Raw genomic sequence first — 22,405 nt, 5'->3', positions numbered from 1 at the left:
TACAGTGAACAGTGCTGGGAGGGCACCTCCAGTACCACCTCCAGTACCACATGTGACTGGCTTGGGGGGGGGGGAGAAATCAATAGGCTTCCTCTCTTCCCTCCTTCGGTGTTTTCCATTCAGGCAGGCATGATTTTCTCTGCTGTGTCAATGGTTTCTATGAAGTTTTATTGTGGATGGTTTGTGGTGTCGCATTATTTTTCATGTCTGTCTTTCTAGCTGCTTTGAGCGCATTTGATTCTGAAAAGTAGGATAAAAATGAATAGAATAAACATGACCAAATGCCAAGGAAGGGCTGTGAAGAGCAAATGAGAATTGTGGAATGCAGCTGTTCCCTTTCTCTTTTCATATTTGTTGTGTTATTGGACAGTTTGATGTCCGTGTGAGCAAAAGCAAGAGGAGACCACCCAGAGAGTAGTGGGTGTGTATGTGAGTGGGAACAGTTTGTGTTTGACTGTGCTGGGAAAAAGAAAGACTGTTCTAGCAGTGTTGTGTGTGTGTGTGTGTGTGTGTGTGTGTGTGTCCCATAGTACTGTTTCCCTTGCATACAAAATAAAGCAAGGGTGGAAGGAGGGAACCAACTATGTATTCCCACAATACCACCTTTTTTGTACACAGTGTCTATAAGCAAACACCAGGGAGCAATTATCCATCCAAGGAATACAAGATTGTCCATGCCTAGGTGGGTTTCTAGGGCATTATCTAGATCAGGGGTGCTCAATAGGTGGATCGCGATCTACCGGTAGATCGCGAGGCAAAATGAGTAGATAGCGGAGTGCCGACCCCCCCCCCTTCAGGTGCCTCTGGGAGGAAACGCCAGGAGTAAGGCCCATTGTACTCAATGGGGCTTACTCCCAGGTAAGTGTGGCTAGGATTACAGCCTCACAGCCTAATCCTAGGCATGTCTACTCAGGAGTAAGTCCTGTTATACTCAGTGGGGCTCAAGGTACACCAACATACATTGTACACATAAATGTTATATGTTATGATGGCGCGAACATTGTTAAAAAAAACTCTGGTAGATCTCCGGGCCTTGCTGGGTTTCAAAGTAGCTCTCGAGCCAAAAAAGTGTGAGCACCCCTGATCTAGATCCTTCAATTAGCACAACTGATTCCTGTTGGTTGTCGGCCTCCCAGCAGGTACAGTAATTGTTCCAAAGGGTTTTGTTTCTGGTGATGTCATCCCCTTTCTGAGTGGGTCTTTTTGTGTTTCAAGTGGTTCACTTTTTTCTCACTGTGAATGATGGCATTACAAAGACCCCAAGCAAACGGCTTTGCAAACAAGGGATAGTTTGATCACAAAATTTGCAGTCGTCCAAGATGAGATTAGGCAGAAGATATGCACTGAAGAAAGCCCAGTCTGTTCTATCCCCGGGGGCTGTGCAATCATCTTAGCTGCTTTTAATCATTTAATTGATGTTTTTATTTGTTTTAAAATCTTTCTAGCACTTACTGTTCTGGGCTTTGCATACAGAACTTCAGTTATAGAAATGCTTCCTGTAACACAGTTTCGTCACAGTACTCTCCGTCTTGAGTGTGATTTTTGTAGCATTTTTTTTTAAAAAAGGTTGAAATGCATAAAAATGGTTCAAAAGTTTAGTGCAGAAAAGTGCAGTTGTCTGTATTGTGCGTATTCAGGCTAGTTCTGCGCCAAAGAGAGCAGAGCATTCTGGTTAGCCAATCACATGTCACCAGGAAATGCTTTGGGAGAGGAAACAGCAGGCCCGGCAATCTATCCGACATGTATTTTTCAACAAAAAGTCTGTAGTCTCCAAGGATGAGTCACTTCCTGGCTGATCTTCCTGGGAGTAGCTCCTCCCATCTTCTAGCACTGCCAAGCAGAAGGAGTGATGGCTGCAGCAGTTTGTGCACAGTTTGTACACATTGTGTACACAATGGTGCACAGTGTTCCCTTTAAGCTGTGTGGCCATGTGGTTGTGCAGCTCAAAACCCTGGAAACCAAGGTCCGCGAACCTTGGTGTTACGGAAGTCCAGTGATGATGTATGACATCATCCTTGTGCATCTGGAAATGCTGCTGGGCTCTGGCGTGGAAGCTGGAGGGGTCTGTGCACTGGTGTAGACCCTAGAGGGATTACTGCTGGTGAGTACAGTATTGTGAAAGCACTTGCATTAGAACATAACATAAGAACATAAGAACAGCCCCACTGGATCAGGCCATAGGCCCATCTAGTCCAGCTTCCTGTATCTCACAGCGGCCCACCAAATGCCCCAGGGAGCACACCAGATAACAAGAGACCTCATCCTGGTGCCCTCCCCTGCATCTGGCATTCTGACATAACCCATTTCTAAAATCAGGAGGTTGCGCATACACATCATGGCTTGTACCCCATAATGGATTTTTCCTCCAGAAACGTGTCCAATCCCCTTTTAAAGGCGTCTAGGCTAGACGCCAGCACCACATCCTGTGGCAAGGAGTTCCACAGACCGACCACACGCTGAGTAAAGAAATATTTTCTTTTGTCTGTCCTAACCCGCCCAACACTCAATTTTAGTGGATGTCCCCTGGTTCTGGTATTATGTGAGAGTGTAAAGAGCATCTCCCTATCCACTCTGTCCATTCCCTGCATAATTTTGTATGTCTCAATCATGTCCCCCCTCAAGCGTCTCTTTTCTAGGCTGAAGAGGCCCAAACGCCGTAGCTTTTCCTTATAAGGAAGGTGCCCCAGCCCCGTAATCAGCTTAGTCGCTCTCTTTTGCACCTTTTCCATTTCCACTATGTCTTTTTTGAGATGCGGCGACCAGAACTGGACACAATACTCCAGGTGTGGCCTTACCATAGATTTGTACAACGGCATTATAATACTAGCCGTTTTGTTCTCAATACCCTTCCTAATGATCCCAAGCATAGAATTGGCCTTCTTCACTGCCGCCGCACATTGGGTCGACACTTTCATCGACCTGTCCACCACCACCCCAAGATCTCTCTCCTGATCTGTCACAGACAGCTCAGAACCCATCAGCCTATATGTGAAGTTTTGATTTTTTGCCCCAATGTGCATGACTTTACACTTACTGACATTGAAGCGCATCTGCCATTTTGCTGCCCATTCTGCCAGTCTGGAGAGATCCTTCTGGAGCTCCTCACAATCACTTCTGGTCTTTACCACTCGGAAAAGTTTGGTGTCATCTGCAAACTTAGCCACTTCACTGCTCAACCCTGTCTCCAGGTCATTTATGAAGAGGTTAAAAAGCACCGGTCCCAGGACAGATCCTTGGGGCACACCACTTTTCACCTCTCTCCATTGTGAAAATTGCCCATTGACACCCACTCTCTGCTTCCTGGCCTCTAACCAGTTCTCAATCCAGGAGAGGACCTGTCCTCTAATTCCCTGACTGTGGAGTTTTTTCAGTAGCCTTTGGTGAGGGACCGTGTCAAACGCCTTCTGAAAGTCCAGATATATAATGTCCACGGGTTCTCCCAAATCCACATGCCTGTTGACCTTTTCAAAGAATTCTATAAGGTTCGTGAGGCAAGACTTACCCTTACAGAAGCCATGCTGACTCTCCCTCAGCAAGGCCTGTTCGTCTATGTGTTTTGAGATCCTATCTTTGATGAGGCATTCCACCATCTTACCCGGTATGGATGTTAGGCTGACCGGCCTATAGTTTCCTGGGTCCCCCCTCTTTCCCTTTTTAAAAATAGACGTGACATTTGCTATCCTCCAATCTTCTGGCACCGTGGCCGTTTTGAGGGACAAGTTGCATACCTTAGTCAAGAGATCTGCAACTTCATTCTTCAATTCCTTAATAACCCTTGGGTGGATGCCATCAGGGCCCGGTGACTTATTGATCTTTAATTTATCAATGAGGTCTGAAACATCTTCTCTTTTAACCTCTATCTGACTTAACTCCTCGGTCAGGAGGGGCCGTTCGGGCAGCGGTATCTGCCCGAGGTCTTCTGCCGTGAAGACAGATGCAAAGAACTCATTTAATTTCTCTGCCATCTCTAAGTCTCCTTTTATCTCCCCTTTCCCTCCCTCACCATCCAGAGGGCCAACCGCTTCTCTGGCGGGTTTCCTGCTTCTAACATATTTGAAGAAGCTTTTATTATTCCCCTTAATGTTGCTGGCCATGCGTTCCTCATAGTCTCGCTTGGCCTCCAGTATCACCTTCTTACATTTCTTTTGCCACAGTTTATGTTCCTTTTTATTCTCCTCATTAGGGCAAGACTTCCATTTACGGAAGGAAGCTTCCTTGCCCTTCACAGCCTCTCTAACTTGGCTGGTTAGCCATGCGGGCACCCTCCTGGATTTAGTGGAACCCTTCTTTCTTTGCGGTATACACCTCTGCTGGGCCTCTATTACTGTTGTTTTTAGCAGCCTCCATGCACTCTGGAGAGGTTGGACTCTTTTTACCCTCCCTTTCAACCTCCTTCTAACCTAATTAGAACCTCCTTCTAACCTGTTCTAATTAGAACAGTGATACCTCCTATAGCGCTGTTTCGCAGAGCACTCTGCTTTCCTGGAGCATATCCACAGCTTATAGGAGGTATTACTTTATAAAGAATGGGGAATCATTTTGTATTTCTACATTTCTTCTTGTTATCAATATTAGAAAACGAAACAGAGACCATGAAGTCCCAATACGTCATGAGAGCTGCTGTAGCTCTATCTCTGGAGGAGGTCTCATAAGCTCTGGGGTCCAAGCATCAACAGGACCTCACTCCACTCAATGACATGGATAACCCTCACCCTGTTGCTTCTCAGTGAATCGCAGCCTGGCTAATAAGGAGAGCAAGACTTAAGTGTGTGCTATATCACACACGTACTGGAGCCATTTGGGACTTCGCAGTGAGGAAGCTGCTCCCTTGTGGCTGCAAGTGTGTATGAAGGTGGGCATGAAAGTATAATGTGTTAAACTTGATATCTTTAAAAATGTCAGACTTCTGGGTCCTCTTTTTTTGCTGGTATTTCACTTTTAACAATGACAGTTCGTGTCTTCAAAATGTGACGGTTCTACTCATCTGATGGCCCAATCCTGTGGGCCTGCTGTGTTGTTGGAACTTGTGTTCCAACAATGCAACATACTTTACAGGCATTGAAAAATGTGATAAGAGTGCAGCCTGCCCATGGTTGTGAACAGTAAGCAGTGGCAGCCAGGCTTCAGCGATCTTTGTGGGAGCCCCGGTTCTGGTAACGTTCCCTTTCCTGGAGGAGAACTCTGTTACTGACCCCCACAGGGTGTAGCACGTTCCAGTAGTATAGCTGCATCAGCGTGGGGGGGGCGGTTTAGATAAGATTGCAATGTGTGTCTCCTTACCTTGGGATGCCAGGGATTGAACTTTGGACCTTCTGCACACCTGCACTAGTCCTAGTAGCTTCAAGTAATATTGTTAAAAATCAGTTGCACATGCACAATAATGCAATATTTTCTTGTGTTGCATGTGCATGTTATGTTCCTGATTGTTTTGTTCTGCCCTTTTTTAAAAAAATAATGAAAATCAGTGCCCTGTGCACCTAGTATTATTATTAGAAGTCCCAAGTGCCTGAAAGTTGGATGTACCATGTAGTCTAGTTTTCATTCATATGCAAAGACTTTACTTTCATAGTTGAGGCTCTTTATGTTTGTTTTTTGTAGGAAATGGAAAAGTGCCTAGTCAGTGCCACTTGCCTTATTACAGGCCATCAAGAAATATAATGAATAATTGCATGGTAGAGGCATGAGATACTTGTGTAACATGTAGTAATTATTTCTTGGGTTTTTTCCTTTATTAAAAAAAATAAGAAAGTGAATTTAAAAAGAACACCACCTATGAATATATTGCGGCTTACTAGGATCTTTTGTGTCTTAATAATGGTGCAAATATTATGTATTACTACTGAGTCATTGGGGGTTGTTTAGGAAAGTCAGCCCTTGCCTTGGGGAAGCTTACCTACCAAACTAAATGATGGGGCAAGGGGTGTCATTCATAGCTAATTAACTAGGATGGTCAGTCACTCTAGGCTCACTGGGGTGAATAAGATTCCTCTTGTGAAAAAAAAATGGGCATTTGCTGGTGTAATAGTTGCTCAGTCAGCGGTTTAACATTAATTCAAGGGTTGGTTAGGTGACTGTCAAGGCTTTTCATTATAACTGTTTGTATAAAAACAAGCCATTGGCATACTGTATGTTTATATGGTCATGTGAGCTCTATGAAAGGGTTCTGGTGGGAATTAAATGCTGAGGTTGCACATGAATGAATAGTGGTGGAGCATTGGGTTCCAAGCTGCAAAGCTGGCTTTCAAGTTGCTGTGGATTATGGAAAAATCTGCTTCTGAAGCTTTTTATGGGCATGAAAAAAACTCCAATATAAAATGCTTAGTTAAAAGAGAGAAGGTGACGTATTTTCTTGCTTGGATTCTACCTTCTGTGAGTGGAGTTTTGCTCTTGGAATGGTATTTTCTCCCCTCCTCCTCCTCCTGAGAGTGGCTGGATCCCCTTGAATAGTCTGGGATGGGGTATGAGGTCTGTGTAGGATGAAAAATTGTTAAAGATTGCAAAGTGTATTCTCTATCTCAGTGACCTGAAGATATTGACCTCGATGATCTGAGTTGGTAAAGATGGCTTCACAACAAGGGTGTTGCAAGAATGTAACTACTTTCATCAGAGGAATGTGGGAAGATACGATATGGTGGCCAGTTGAGAAGCTGGCAGCCCTAGAGGTTGCTTCTGACTAGGTATGTGGCAGTAGTTGCAATGTCAGAGCAAGAGGGACTATTGCAAGCTACTGCTTGGTGGCTTTGCAGCTCCACTACGAGTTGTCATTGTGATGAATTAGAAGTCCTAAAGCTTTCACTGCCCGTTCGCCCCTCTGCTCTGCTGGGGTCTGAAGCAATGTGCTAAATGCTGCCCCCCTTCATTGGCGATATACTTCTCCTTCCACCACTCCCTGGATTGGGAAAGGATGAGGGAGGCAGAGAATTGAGTCTTCTCCACACTTCCTCTTCTGCTCCATCCCCTCTTCCTTTGTCAGTGTGGGGCAGGAGGGGGTGGATGGATGTGGGTGCCCCCGGCCAATCTGCTGCCTGTAGTGGCATTGCCAGGGGGTGCGGGTGGTGTGGGCCACACCGGGTGACACGCATGGGGCGGTGACGCGCACTGGGGGGTGACACACTAAAATTGCGGTGGTTAGGAGTAATACCATCATGTTATATACCGTTGGATGCGGAATTTCCAGCAGAATGCAATGCAAAAAAACCAGAGTGAAGTATCTCTTTCTATAAAAAGTCATGGCCAAAAAACTGGAGAACAAAAAATGCATGGAGCCCTATGGAAAGTGAAACCCAGCTGTATCGTGCATTTACTTGTGAACAGGTGAACTTGCCTTAGTCTGTCAGAAAGGGCAGGATGAGAGGAATCCAACACCAGAATGGTCCTGATCTAATGAATACAGCCCCCAAAAACACCTAAGAAGGAAGTCCCTCCCTCCAAAGAGGAATCTATTGAGCCCTATGGAAAGCGAAACTAAGCCATACAGTCACGTTTACCCTTGAGTAAGCAAACGTGCCTTGGCTGGTGGCCAGGCCAGTTAAGGGGAATGTGAAGCCACCAGAATGGTCCTGATCTGATGGAAATGGAGCTCAACAATTGCTCCAGAAGGCAGCCTCCCCCCCACCCCCCAAAAGGATCAAAACAGAGGCTTCAGCTGATAAGGTGAACTTTTTTTAGGCTTGCAAAGCCAGGTGGATCCTGACAGTGATCGGGTTTAAACAGAAGTTCTTAAATTGAACTGGGCACTGGGTAGGGCTGAAATCCTTTCTGATTTTGGGGGGTGGGAGGGTGTTATTGCAGGCAGGCTACAGAGGAAATTCACTTGCTGGGACAGGGCTGGCTTCTGCTTATTGAATTATTTGTTTTACTTGAATTATTTATTTTAATTTGCCTGATGATGTCACTTCCACCATGACATGACTTCTGGTGGGTCTTGAACAGATTGTCATTCTAAAAAGCATTCAAGTGCTAAAAGTTTGAGAACAGCTGTAATAAGGTGTTAGTAAGTTGACAGCCTGGGGGAGGGTGTGACAGCACCAGTGACCAAAATCACTAAAATCATAATTTGGAGGAATAATACCATCATGTTATATATCAATCAATGTGCCATTTCATGCAGAATGCAATGAAACAAACCACATTGACTTATCTGTTTTCTATCAAATAGTACAGCCAAAAAACCAGTGGGTGAGGAGTGATGGTACATCACCATGCCCACCACCTGGAGTGTTGCCCCTCCCACTGCATGGAGGGTGACGCGCTGGCATTCCGCACCGGGTGACGCGAACCCTAGTGACGCCACTGACTGCCTGTCTCTGTCAGCCTCATGGATGGGCTTGCTTGGTTCATAGTCTTCTGATATGAACTGCTTTGGTGTCAGTCACCTGTCTGGGATGCTGCAGTGCAGTGATTTTTCAACCTTTTTCATCACACAGCACACCGACAAGGCACTGTGGTTGTCAAGGCACACCATCAGTTTTTTGACAAGTGGCAGGATACACTATGCTGCCAGTGGAAGGCTCATGTCCCCCAATGGCCTCCTAATAAATGACCCTCTCCCAAATTCCCATGGCACACTTGCAGAACATTTGTGGCACACCAGTGTGCCATGGCACACTGGTTAAAAATCACTGCTGTAGTGGTTGCTTGTACTGAGCAGGGATTTGGACTAGGTGACCTCCAGGTTCCCTTCCAACTCTGATATTATATGATTCAATTTGATGTGGAGGATATTTTTTCTACCAGTTGCAACTGTTGGTTTGTAGATCAATTTGAGATTTGACAGGATGCCATGATAGGAATTCTTCCTTATTCTGGCAGTGAACTCTTTTGATCTCTGTGTAGTTCAAACAGGACCGGTTTGTGTGCACGCCATGGGGATAATTCTGTCTTCTCAGACATGACAGCTGCCCTCTGGCAGCTATCATTTCATAGGGTTCAGTTTGCAAAGAAATGTGGTCAAGCTCTGCTCCTGCCTGGAGGTGGATCTGCAAAAGTTAACAGGGGAGATGAAGTTTGAGTTTAATACAGACAAAATGGCAGCTTGAGGGATAATGGCAGCAAAAAGAGGAAGAGTGGGAGATTTAACAGTGCTATTGAGTCATACCTTTCGGGTAAATACACACAATTAAACAGCCACTGAGAAAAACACAAGCTCAAGATGCCAGCACTAAAAACAGCTATAGAGTAGAAATATGACCTTGTGATCATTCTCAGGAGTGGAGCTGGGTAGTAATGTACTTAAATATAATGTGAATTTTTTTTATGGATTCTAGGTTTGTTTTCCATTTTTCTGTTGTGGCCCTTTCAGAGTAGATAGTTTGTTCATTCAAAAAAATCTCTCTATACAGTATATATAGGGTTCCATCATATCCATGGTTTTATATCTTCGGTGGTGGGGGGTCCTGGAACGGATCCCCTCGGATTTGGGATCCCCTCGGATTTGGGGAGATGCTTGTATATGTATATAACATATGTTATATACATATACAAGCATATTCATTGCATGCTGATGTAAAACCTTTGAAGTGGCAGAATGTAGCATCACAATGAGGCTGCCTTATGGCACATGGAAAATAATGCTATACGCTCTTTTTTGAGCAGAAGGGTTGTATTTTCTGCAAGGGAGCCCTTGTTTATTATGTCTTGGTGAGCTCCTATCCCTCCCATTCTCAGAACAAAGCATCGCCTTAATGAGGAAGTTTGTAGTGTACCTTAGAGACAGCCCCTGTACCATTACTCTCTCTCTCAGGTTGTTAGAGAGTACACTTGTGATCCCTGGGGACAAATAAGAACAGTCAAGTCCTATAAAGGGACAGCGATGGTTATCTTCCATTTGTGAACTTCCCTTCTTCACTGCTTCCCTGGCAGATGTGCAAATGCACGAGCATCTTTAGTTGTGGTGGGGAACTTCTTTATTTAGAAAACTGGGGGTAAACAGGTAGTAGGCTGGAGTGTGAGTATTTGTAACATCTCTGCTGTTTTGTCAGATTTTAAGTGAGCATCCCCCCCCCCCCGTCAATTCAGTGTGTTTCCTGTCTGATTCTCAGCTTAGCTTCCTGGAAGTGACCAAGTGCATCTTTTGATGTAAACAGGTATGCACTTCCCCATTGGGGCCACCAGTTTATGTGCAACTAATTGCCTGTGATTCTATTAGGATTAGGACCAGAGTTATCCATGACAAGCACCTGCTGGAGATGCTATAGGAGGAGTTCCTGCTACAGGCAGTGGGTTGAACTTGATGACTTTTGAGGTCCCTTCCCGCTCTATGATTCTATAAGCCTGTAGGCTTGGGAGGGCTCTTAAAAATGCATTAAGCTCTTAAAGGGAGGTTCTTAAGGGCTTTTAAGCTCTTAAAAGTAGGGTTCTTAAAAATGCATACACTTTGTTTAAAAAAATGCTTGATCTGTTCAGTGCCTGAACTAAGAGATGTCAGATGGGCATTCCTCATTCTTAAAACAAAGATTATGTGCTCAGAAACAACCACACCTAACCAATTGTAGTTTAAAATACCATTCACTGTACCTCTGCGCCTGTACACGCTTGGGGTGTGGGTTAGAACATTTTCCACCAATTATGCACTGGCCCATTGATAGTTTGGCATGGCTTCTGAAGAAAGAATGCAGCTGGGCAGAGGAGTGTCGAAGGGAGAGAGAAAGGTGAAAGCCAGCCAGATGAACAAATGGGAAGTTTCCCTGGAAACTGTCTGATCTTCATCTTTAAGGAATTTTTTTGGCTTTAATAGTGTGGATAGTAACATGGGATTAAGCCTCACTGAGCACAGAGCAATTTCCAAGGAATAATGTGTAGGCTTGCAGCGTTGGTCATGTTGACTTCCTGTTCTTCCATCCATGACAAAATAGAAAAGATTTTAGGGGCTTGCCATAACTATGCTAAATAAATAAATGCAGGCCACCATAGTAATCCACTGGAAATAGCTCAAATAGGAACTGCTTCCCTTGCCCTGTGTTGCGCTGCAGCAGCCCCAGTGGGTCTACTTGTATCTATGCTACCAGAAGAGGTGGCACAAATCTGAGCAGCCTGGAGCTGCCCCAGGCCACCCAGGAACAGTCCTAGATCTGGGAATGTACATGCTGGATCCTAGCCCTGCCCCCTGCTTCCCCACCGCCCACCCATGGGACCACCTGTCGCCCACCCTCTCGCTGCCCTGAAATGCCTCCTCCCCACCCTCCCCATGCCCCCCCGAGACCCCCGCTCTGACCTGGAAAGGCTAGCGCAAACCAGGCCCGAGGTCTGCATCAGCGTGGAGAGGCTGGTGCATGTCCTGGCACTGGTCTCCCCGACTCACAATTTGGTGCACTCATGTCTTATGGCACATTTGTGACAGTCCCAGGCCTGCACAAGGAACTTATGCCGACCCAAGGGTGTTTTTGGATTACGCCCTTAGTTTCACATTTTTCCCCACTGGTTATATACTTAGTGAAACTAAGGTGAAGGTTACAGTGAAACTTATGGCAGTGTGCATGGAGTTCTCTAGTGGTCATCCATTCAGGCGATGACCGGACCTCAGCTGGTTTCATTTCAGTGGTATCTTGTGCTCTTGAACTGTGTCCCAGGTTCTGTATTCTGTAGTTGCCTTGGAGGTGCCATTTCAGATTCCAGAATGAGGGGGTGCAAAAATATTTTAATAGAGAAGAATAGAACAGATTCAATAAGGTCCAAATCATGTGCTATAGGAAAAGTTGCCCCCTTCCGAGAGTATATTTTTAGAACTCCTGTTGTGATTAATTTGTGCATATATCACTATACCAGTATTAGCAGTGCAGGATAATAAACTTTGGGAGGGTTGCAGCTTCCCTTCTTCCCTCCCAATATGGACTCCACAACACCCCTGTCCCCTTTTCTTCCCTGGAACACCCATATTTTCATTGTTTCAATGTTTTCAGTGTTGGCATTTTGCTTTGGTAGACTTATGTTAATATTATTAATATTAATAACAGTGGTAATATTTATATACTCTTTTCCTCGGCATAGCAAAGCAAAAACAGCAACAACAAAACAAACTTGTGTTTATGGCCTCTTGGATTCATTCCTACTTAGCCTTGCTGCGCACAGAAAGTAGGAGGCAAAATTATATATCAAAAATTAAAATTAAAAACTGCACCACCAGGGGGCAGTCCTGAGGTGGCCTTTAGCAGCATTGCATTCTTTTCAAGGACTCCGTAAAATAAATAAAAATATTTTGCTGCAGCTTCAGGGATGTTGGGAAAAAAAGGTATACCTGTAAAATTTGAGATTTCAGGGTTCAACAGAGAGAGAACAAGAAAACATAGGAATGCAAAGCTAAACGTGACATGTTAAAGATTAACAGCTCAAGCTTAGGCATGTTTACCCAGAAATCCATCCCACAGTGTTCCATCTAGTTGCTATAACAATCTTTCCAGCAGAGGAGTAACTATGCTGGGCTGGGAGTGAATATTGGCCTTAGCTTCTCATAGCACTCAGATATACAGACAGTGAGAAACTGTAAACAATATAGACCATGTTTCAAGTTTCTTGAAAATGTATTTACTCACCACATTTATACCCAGCCTTTCTTCCATCATGGAACTTGGGTGGCATACATGTGGTTCCCAGGTGCTCATCTATCTACACCAGTGTTTTTCTTGCAGCACATTGATCTCTATGGTCTTCTCTGTGATCTTCACCTCTTGTCACGTTCAGGAGATTCTTCCAGGTTCTGGGGTCTGTATCTAGGGCAACTGTCTGTAACAGCAGGCATTCATGGGCAAGATCCAGCACCCATTACAATCCTTCCCCTGGGTGAATGGAGCTTACCGTTCAGCTGGGGAGCCTCTTTTCTGTGCCTCCAAACTTTGCACTGGCCAGCCGCTTCTGCGTTCCGTTGTCCCAGCAGGCTTTGTGCCAGCTGGCTGGCCAGCGCAAAGTTTGGGGGCAATTAGAAGCACAGAGAGCAAGCTCCCCTTGGAGAATGGTAAGCTCCATTCGCACTGGGGAAGCGCTTTTCGATGTGCAGCAATCTCCAAACTGGAATAACTAATTATAGTAATTGTAACTGTCTGTAGTAACTGTCTGTAGTAACTGATTGTCGGTGCCTCTTCCGGCCGAGCTGGTGGAGGAAAAAGAACAGACAAGGACAGAGCCGCAGAACCCGGAAGAGTTTTTCAGCAGTTTTCAACCACTGTGCTCAAACTCTGGCAGCCCACCTGTAGATCTTTCACAGCACACCAATGTACCGCAGCACCCTGGTTGAAATTCTCTCTGACACTGAAGTAGCACATTGGGAGCATATGTAACCACTGAGCCTGTACAAATAATGTTTAGGGAGATGTTTTTAAAGGGTCACAAACTGCATGGGAATCTTGGGTGTGTGCATGAGCTGTGTTGTTTAGTTACAAGTGTTAAAACAGGCCTGGTGTCTCATAGCCCGGGCAGACTCCGCACTATCAGAACAGGGATCCAATTACAGAGAAGATAGGGAAGACAGAGTTCATTGCTCATGCCAGGAGAGCGCCTTGGAAGTTCTCACCACAGTGAAGACTCCCATATAGGGGAAGCCCTGCCAACACATCCCCCTCCTTTGTCTTGGAGGACTCCTCCCCAAAACCTCTGCAGTGCAGGAGAATCCCCACCCCTGCTGACATCAGCATCTGCAGAATTATTAAATATTTGTGTACTTTTGTTCAACTACAACAAAAAAAAATTCACAAAGTGGTTTGCATAGCAAAAGAGGATATGGCCCCTTCAATTTATGGCCCCTCTGCCTCGGAGGGAGCAGAGCTGGACACACTGCACTTCTGTTTCCATGGTTTACTCCAGAATCGCTTGCTAGGGCAAAATTCCAAGATCCCTACTTCTTGGTTTGCCTTGCATCAAGCCTCATTTATGATTGGCTCTGCAGCAGGGACGTGCGGTGGGTGGGGAGGCAGGTGAGGCAGAGCCTCCCCACTGGAGTCCTTCAAAAAGCTCCTGCACCATGTGAGGCATGCAAGCACAATAGATGAGGTCTATTTTGTCTTGGATGGTCAGGACTTGAGCCCACAACAAACTCTTCCCCCTGTGAAATGTCAGACAATGTTTTGGTGTGTGTGTCACTGACTAACAGCCCAAGCACTGATGCATCTGCAATGCAGCAAGGTAATGTTCCCTTGTCTTGAGCATGTCTTTGTGACATGCCCCCCCCAGATGCAATTTGCACACTGTTGGCACAGTTGTGTCGGTGCTGGAAAGTTAGTTAGGATTGGGCTGTAAAAAAAGGAATTGTAGGGTGGCCAGTGAGATCTGTCAGAAGCTTCCTGAACATTGATAGGCCAGAACTGACCATGCCTGACTCTATAAAAACATATGTGTCAGGCTTGCTTTTGGTTTTAGATGCTAGGAAGCAAGAGTCTGCCTGGTATGGAGGTACCTTAGCAGTAGTTTAGGAACCTGTAAATAAGAAAGTGAACATGTTTTGCTATGTATGCATTCTGATAGAGCAGTGACTGAAGTAATCAAGTCCTAGTTAAACAGCAGTAAATATATACTCATATTCCTTTGCAAAGAGAAAATGTAGGTTATTACTCAGCGGAAAAAGACACATCATTTTAAAGACTAATTTACAATGGATCAGTCAATTTATTTTAACCAGCATCATTACGTTTGAGCTGTTTGGACTGCAAACCTGCAATTATGCCAAATATCCAGGCTTACCATGAACAAATACTAACTAGGCAGCGTTTGTTGAATAAAATACAGTTTGTAAAATGATTTGCATAACATGATTAGGCACTTAGTATCCTGGCGTGTTGAACTTTGCAGTCCAGTTGGCTGAAATATAATCATATTACTTTTTACGAAAATAAAAAATGGAATAAATTCGTAAACCAATCAGTTATCACTTGAGAAATTACATAAACTTAAGTATACCAATGATATGTTATGTGTGTGTGTTACAAGCCTCATTTGTATGGTTAGATTAGGGGCATAGTAGGTAGTGACCAGCACCTATCTCCCTGCTTCAACCTTTTAACTGGATAGACTGGAAATGCCCAGGAGGAAGGAAGTTCATGGGGCACAGGAAGGCCATCTTGGAGAAATCTCTCTCCCAATACAGCAGAGACTCCCCCTAACTGGGGTTTCATAGAAACCAGAAAATAGTAGAACGAAGGTAGTCTGAGACACATGGCAACCCACTCCATTCTTCGTAACCAGGAAGATGAAAGAGTAATTGGGTGGGCTTCCTTGTCCAGAGAGCTAAATCAAAGCTCAGTCAAATGTCTCCTGGGGAAGAAGATGGTCAAATGATAAACACTGAAGGGACAATGGTGACTGCATCTGGATGATTCAGCAGCCCTCTTTCAGGGCTGAGGCATTGCAGAAGCCTCTCAGGTCCGAAGTGGACCCGCGCTGAGCCAGATCTGTGGATGCAAAATCCACAGGTAAACAGGCTCCATCTGTACATTATTTATAAAGGACAACTTGAGTTCAGGGATTTTCTACATGAAACCTGGTGTAGACAGATATAGAAACAGTCTCAATCTAGAGTTGCAAGCTTTAGGGCACAATCCTACCCTGCACTGGAATAGGCAAGCCAAGAGGCTTGTGCTGTATCCAGCACGTGATAGGGGCCCAAAGCAGCTCAGCCAGAGGCAAAGGGAAACTTTCCCCCTTACCTCTAGGTATGGCATGCTGGCCCCTATGGGTCTCCTCGGACTTGTGCCACCTCCTGAGGTGGCGCAAGTCCAAGGAGAGCAGAGCGGCTTGAAGCTACTCCAAACTCCCCGGGAACAGGGGGGGGGGTTGGGATCCAGCATAACTGCCAGATCCCAGCCCTGCCTTCTACTGCCTGCCTGCCCGCCCCTGGGGCCGCCCACTGCCCGCCCTCCCCCTGCCCAGGAATGCCTCCCTCCCGCCTCCTCCCCAGAGCCTTGTGTCGACCCAGCTGGGCCAACGCATGGCTTGCCGCAGAAATCACCACGGTGGCTAGATTCAGCCTCCATGTGCCAGCGCACCTCTGTGCGCCAGTGCGGCTTACTCCCGAGGAGGCGCAAATGTGCTTTACGGCACATTTACCCTCCTGATTGTTCTCTGATTGTGCCCTTAATCAGATTAAAGTTAGCGCTGGTAACAGGGCAAGGAGGCACCTTTTAAAATGGTGCTCCTCTTATATTTAGCAGGGAAGAGCAACTGTTCCTCTTCACCCCAGCTTGGCATCTTTCCTAGTGGCTATTGCTGGTGTCTCTTCTGTTTTCTTGTTTATTGTTTTTTTTTTTTTTAAATTATGATCCTTTTGGGGACAGGGAACCATTTCATTTACTTTACTGTGTAAACTGCTTTGTGAACTACTCTTGTTGAAAAGCAGTATATAAATATTCTTCATAATGATGATTAAAGGATGGCTTAATCAACTAAAACTCCTGTTAATTCATTAGGAAATGCTAATTTTAATTATGGTTGTGGGTTAAGTGCACACTTGTTTATGTTTTAGGTCACTTTAGTTCTAGTACATGCAAATATATTTAAACAGTTGATGAATTGCCTGCCCTTTTACTCAACTGAAGATCCATTTGTCAATATTTACAGCGCTAGTCACAGTGATATATGTGGTTTGTTCTCTCAGCAGTGGCATTTATGCAGTTTCAGTGGGTTTTATCTCCAGTTTCTGCCTGATTTTAAATATACATTTTCAGTGTTGCAACTCTCAGATTACACCTGACATGAATTCTTAATTCAACCCACAGTCGGAAGGCTGTAAACCTGGGCCCTGTGGCCATGCGTGGATGTGGTCTGTACTGGTTGTGCTGATATTGCACCAACAACAACTGAGACAGATCAACTTGCCTGGGTTTTTTTTGAGGCAGCATTTGAATTTGAATTGCCCACTTACAATTCCAGTATTCAATGTATGAAGCCTTCCTGGGATCCATTGGATGGTTGTTGGAACTAAGAATTGCATTATGTCAAAAATACCTGTACTGTACAGAAAAGGGGAATTTGTGTAATTCAAATGCAATCCTTTTTTACCTCTAGAGGGCGAGCAAATCCTTGAATATACAGTACTTGGGTACATGTTTTCTTGCTGGTACTGTTTTAGAAAGAGGGTATGTTCTAGATCAGCCATTTTCAACCATTGTGCCGTGGCACACTGTTGTGCCGCAAGTGGTTCACAGGTGTGTCACAGGAATTTGGGGGAAGGTCATTTATTAATAGGGCCATTGGGAGATGTGAGCCCCACTGGCAGCATGGTGTGCCTTGTCAATTGACAAAAACCTGGTGGTGTACCTTGACCATTTTAGTGCCTTATCAGTGTGCCATGAGATGAAAAAGGTTGAAAATCACTGTTCTAGATAGCGAAAAGAGCATTTAGCTATGGCTTGCCTTTATACAGATGAAACTAGAAAATACCGATTAAATTATACAGATGATATAAATTTAAGTTGCAATTAAATTAATTAATGCACTTTAATTAATGTAAATCAAATTTGGATACAGATGAAACTAGAAAATTGAGCTGTCCAGACTGACAGCTAGACTGAGCTGTCTAGACCACATTATCATATGGTTTAGCTTACTCATCTGTATTTTACTGCCAGGTGATAAGGAAGGTTTTACTACACCAGTTGCCAGTGGGTGGTAAAATGGCTAGCTATATGCACTGTTTGCTCAACTCTTGTGTGCTTATTGAACAAGCCTGCAAAGGGAGGGGGTACCGTGATCAGAGAAGCAAGCCCCACCACTGGCCTAGAAAGATCAATAAATTATCAAAGAAATGCTACATGTGTACAATTTGTACCTACATAGCTTTGTCTGCAGAGTTGGAAATACTATTTTGTTTATAAAGTTTCTGATTTGTGCCTGTGTGTTAATTATGAATTTACGTGTGCCGTTTGAGATCAGGGTTTGCCACCGACATCCCCTTCCCCACTCAAATGTCATAAATGCACATGGGTCATGTGTAGAGGGCTGGTGTTTTTTGTCAATAAGCTTTTGCTTTCAGGACTTCAGCAAAAAGCTTGGTTAAGATTCTCAGGCTTGTTTTGTTCTACAAAGCAGTTTTTGCCTCTAATTCAAAGGTGTGTTTCAGATCGAAGGGCCCAGCACAAAAACTAACTATACATGTTGATGGGCAACCCCATGCATTTGAAGTTAGAACATGGATTACTAAATTCACATTAAATGGGTGTGAGAGCAATGTAGGTGTGGGCTGCAGTTTTGATTCTTCTGGAGACATTACAGAGATTTCTAAAAAAAGAGTTTAACGCAATACATTTGGTTCACATTCTTTTCTCATTTTTTTAAAGCAAACTTTACAAGAAAAAGCAAGATGCGCTGGGGCTTCCAGGAGTGACTGGAGAATGGTTTGAGGACATACAGAGGAGAAAATTCCGGAACGACACTGACGTCGGCACAATGCTAAAACAGCCTCTAGCTCACAGGCTGAGAAAGGCCATCAGAAACGGTGAGTGTGAATTAGTTTCTTCACAGTCACTGAAGTAATGTCACTTCCATCACAAAATGAGATTACAAAAGCATGGTGGTTTTGTTGTTTTTTTTTAAAAAGATTATCGACATTTTCATTTTGACATATAAAATATAAATGCCAAGATCCAAAGTAAAGAATAGGAGTCAAAATTTCCTCCTGCGCCCACAGCCCATTGTCAAATTCCCTACCCTTAAACCTACCCATCTTATATTCTGTCAAGTGGAACACTTAACTTCGGAAGTTTGAGATAACATTTGGTGAAGCGACAAAATACACATAGAATGATAATAAATAAAATGATCCTTTTTCATACTAAGAGTTTTAAAAGACAAAGAACTTCATCAGATTTTCGGGTGGAAATAACATCCCGGCAAAATAAAAGGGTATGAAAAGACAACTTTGCAACCAGTAGTGTAGCTGGAAGGGGGTGCAAGCAGCCCCTCTTCCTCCCCTTTGGAGCTATTCTGGGCTGTTAGAGCAAAACAGAGACGTATTTGCCTTCATTTTGCTCTAGAGACCCAGAATGGCTCTGAAGGGGAGAATCAGAGGCTGCTTGCACGGTGGGTGAGGCTCCCTGAAAAACGTACGGCTTTCCACTCCCTTTAGCTAGACTACAGGTTGCAACTCATCTTTGGAGATTTTTCATGCTTTGGAATGAGGGATGTTTCAAACACAGTTATCCGCTCACTACAGCAGGTGTTATCTGAATGAATTGCTGCCGCACCAGCCTTATAATGTGAAGAGCATTTAGGAGTTTATAAGGAAGAAAAAGAAATATCAGAGGGAAAATGTAATGATTGCCGTATCGTGCTCAGGTCGCTGCGCAAGCAACGAGAGCTGCAGAAAGCACTTTAGATAAATCCAGTTGCAGATAAAACAATGTGCACCTCAATCTCTTTGGTGAGGACAGGAACTCAATTTAGATAAATGAAGTGGATGAAAAGCGCCTTGACAAATTAGACGGCGCTCAGAAAGCATGCAAGTGACAACCTAATCAGAATATCAGGACAGGAAGATGAGAGTCCGTATCTTGTTGCTTTGATCAGTTTTCTCAGTTCATTTTTTCTTCCCTACTCACATTCTCGCATTCCTATTAATAAGTCATGCCTGGCAAACAGCTGCAATGTGTAGCAAAACTTCCACTGAATGTAAAGGATTTGGATTCCATCCTCGTATTTTTCCAGAGAAGTCTAGATAGCAGCAGTGGCTCTGATCCAGCTATATTTGCTCATGACGTTCATGCTTGCTCAGAAATATGGACCACCACTACTTAGTGCAGTTATTTTTAACCTTTTGTCATCTCACTGCACACTGACAAGGTGCTAAAATTGTCAAGGCACACCATCTGTTTTTTGACAATTGACAAGGCCCCCTGCATAGCTGGCAGAGGGCTCACATCCCCAACGGCCCTATAAATAAATGACCCTGCCCCAAACTCCTGCGGCACACCTGCGGACAGTCACAGCACACCAATATGCCATGACGCAATGGCTGAAAACTGCTGATTTAGAGCCCAATCCTATCCAATTTTCCAGTGCTGGTGCAGCTGTGCCAAAGGGGCATGCACTGCATTCTCCAGTGGAGCAGCAGCCACTGAGGCCTCCTCAAGATATGGGAATATTTATCCCCTTACCTTAGGGCTGCATTGTGACTGCGCTGGCACTAGAAAATTGGATAGGATTGGGCCCTTAGTGAGCTGATAGACTGCACTGTATTTACAAATTGTGTAAGCCTGCCCTCATTCAAATTTCTTTAAATGAGTTAATCAATTTACTAATTAGAATCAATATTATTGAGTCCCCTACTGATTGGGTAAAGAGGCACTTTAAAAAGTGGTGTTACCCTGCACATGCCTGATCTTGTCTGATCTCGGAAGCTAAGCAGGGTCAGGCCTGGTTAGTACTTGGATGGGAGACCACATGGGAATACCAGGTGCTGTAGGCTTATACCATAGTCTTTCGAGACTGAAGGTTGCCAACCATAGGTTATATTTAGCAAGGTATTCCTATTCAACCCAACATCTCTCCTTCTGATTGTAGCAGGTGTCCCCCTTGTGTTTCTTTTTAGATTGTGAGGTTAAGTCAACAACCTGTTCAAATAAGTTTTGTCAAGCTGACTGTACCAGCTACAGTGGGCCCTTGGAATCTGCAGATCCAGGTATCTGTTCCTGGACCCTCCGTGGATACTGAGTTCCATGGATAATGGAATCTGCAAGGAGAGCCTCAAGGATCTCCCAGACGTCTTCTTGTAATGTTCAAGAGGTCCTTGGGGCCCTCCAGACACTGGGTCAGCACGCACGTTGAGTCAGATTTGTGGGTGCTGAACCTGCGAATAAAGAAGCTTCACTGTATCTGTTCAGAAATGTGAGTGTGGGCCCAGTCCACAAAGTTAATTTGTGCCCATTGTCCAGAGTTGAGTGAGAGTTGAGGGTTATAATGTGTTGCAGACACAGGACTTGATCCAGCGGGTGCTGTTTCTATTTATGATCAAGGTGTTTGCCTTTAAAGAGAACTAGAAATGAGTCTTCCAGTGTTCATGTTTATTTTTCCACTTTTCAGATTCTGCAAGCGTAAAACCCCCTGTGCCTCAGATCCCACAAGCCCAGAAGAATGGCTCGCCATCTATCTTGGGAGGGTTGCGAACACCTTTTGTATCTCTTTTCTCCTCCTTCAGAAAATCCAAAAGGCAACATCCAAAACCTCTGCAACAACAGCGGCAGTATCCTGCACGGTAAGCTCTATCCACATCAAGTGGTGTTGCAGTGGTCTGGACAATGCATGTTGAAAATGAGGTTGTTGTTTTTTTCCTTAGTGTTGTTTGTTAGTGGCTTTTCCCCCCCTTTGACTGCAATGTTTAAAGAGGCATTCAAGCGGCTCATGACGTTAGTTAGAGTCTGGTTTGAAGGCACATGATTCATTAGCATTGTTGAAACTAAGTCTGTTCAATGCCTGGATTGGGATACAGAAGTTGTAAATGATAACAGTCAGTAAACACATAGTGAGGGACATCACGTGACTGAAACTTGTGTAAGCATATTTACTGTGCGTTTTTATTTTCTTACTAAGTTATTCCAGAAGAAAAGATGACAGCATCGTAGATCTTTCTGCACAAATGCGCATGACCCTGACTTAGCTAGCCAGTATTGTCACAAATGTTGGCACAAGTATTTGGTGAGCTGATCATGTAAATGTAAAGCATGTTTCATCTTGCTAATTGCAGGAAGTAGAGGAAGCTATAGGCCCTTGGTGGTGGAGGTGGTGTTAATAATGAATTCAACAGCATCTGTAAGATGCAACACAGAGTCCTGACACGTATGTGGATGTCACAGTTTCTTCTCTCAAGCGCTCAGTGCTCACACATAAATTTTCACGTGGTGCACACAGAGCATTTCCCTGTTCCTCCGACAGGAGATGCGCTTGCAGGCACAGAATTCCTCACTTGTGCATCATTGCTGAGATGATGAGCAAAGCAAAGAGAGAGAAGTGTTTGTCCTTCTCTCACGATACTAATGCTAGGGAGTCATCCATTGAAGTTTGTTGCGAGTTGGTTGGTAGTACAAGAGAAAGTTCAGTATCTACTAGAAACTCAGTATCAACTTATGGAATTTGCTGCCAAATATGTTGTTGCAACCACCTGTTTCAAAATGGGGTTGGACTAATTGCTTGAGGATAACTCTAACATGGTCATGTGGCTATGTGAACGTTTCATGTTCAAAAGCAGCAACTGAATACCAGTTTCTAGAGTAGCGATTTTCAACCTTTTTCGTCTCACGGTATACTGACAAGTACTAAAATTGTCAAGGCACAGCATTGGTTTTTTGACAATTTGCAAGATGCACAGCGTTGCCCGTGGGGGAGTTCGCATCCTCCATTGGCCCTACTATAAATGACCCTCCCCCAAATTCCCATTGTGGACTGTTTGTGGCACACCAAAATGCCATAGCACAGTGGTTGGAAATAGCTGTACCAC

The 22,405-nt window shown here is 44.4% G+C and overlaps 1 protein-coding gene and 1 pseudogene across 1 annotated transcript in view; both read left to right on the top strand.

The window, feature by feature from the left end:
• EXPH5 (exophilin 5) overlaps positions 1 to 22,405 on the top strand; it is a 55,355-nt gene that overhangs the window by 7,561 nt on the left and 25,389 nt on the right. The window contains exons 2-3 of the mRNA XM_066621241.1: positions 18,255 to 18,412; positions 20,995 to 21,166. Of these exons, the coding sequence (XP_066477338.1) occupies positions 18,255 to 18,412; positions 20,995 to 21,166 (330 nt within the window). The remainder of the gene's footprint in view (positions 1 to 18,254; positions 18,413 to 20,994; positions 21,167 to 22,405) is intronic.
• LOC136646244 (5S ribosomal RNA) lies at positions 20,262 to 20,380 on the top strand (annotated as a pseudogene).

Source organism: Tiliqua scincoides, chromosome 3 (genome assembly GCF_035046505.1).
Source record: "Tiliqua scincoides isolate rTilSci1 chromosome 3, rTilSci1.hap2, whole genome shotgun sequence".
Lineage (NCBI taxonomy): Eukaryota > Metazoa > Chordata > Lepidosauria > Squamata > Scincidae > Tiliqua > Tiliqua scincoides.
The sequence above is the reverse complement of the archived record's forward strand: the minus strand, read 5'-3'. Positions and strand labels throughout refer to the sequence as shown.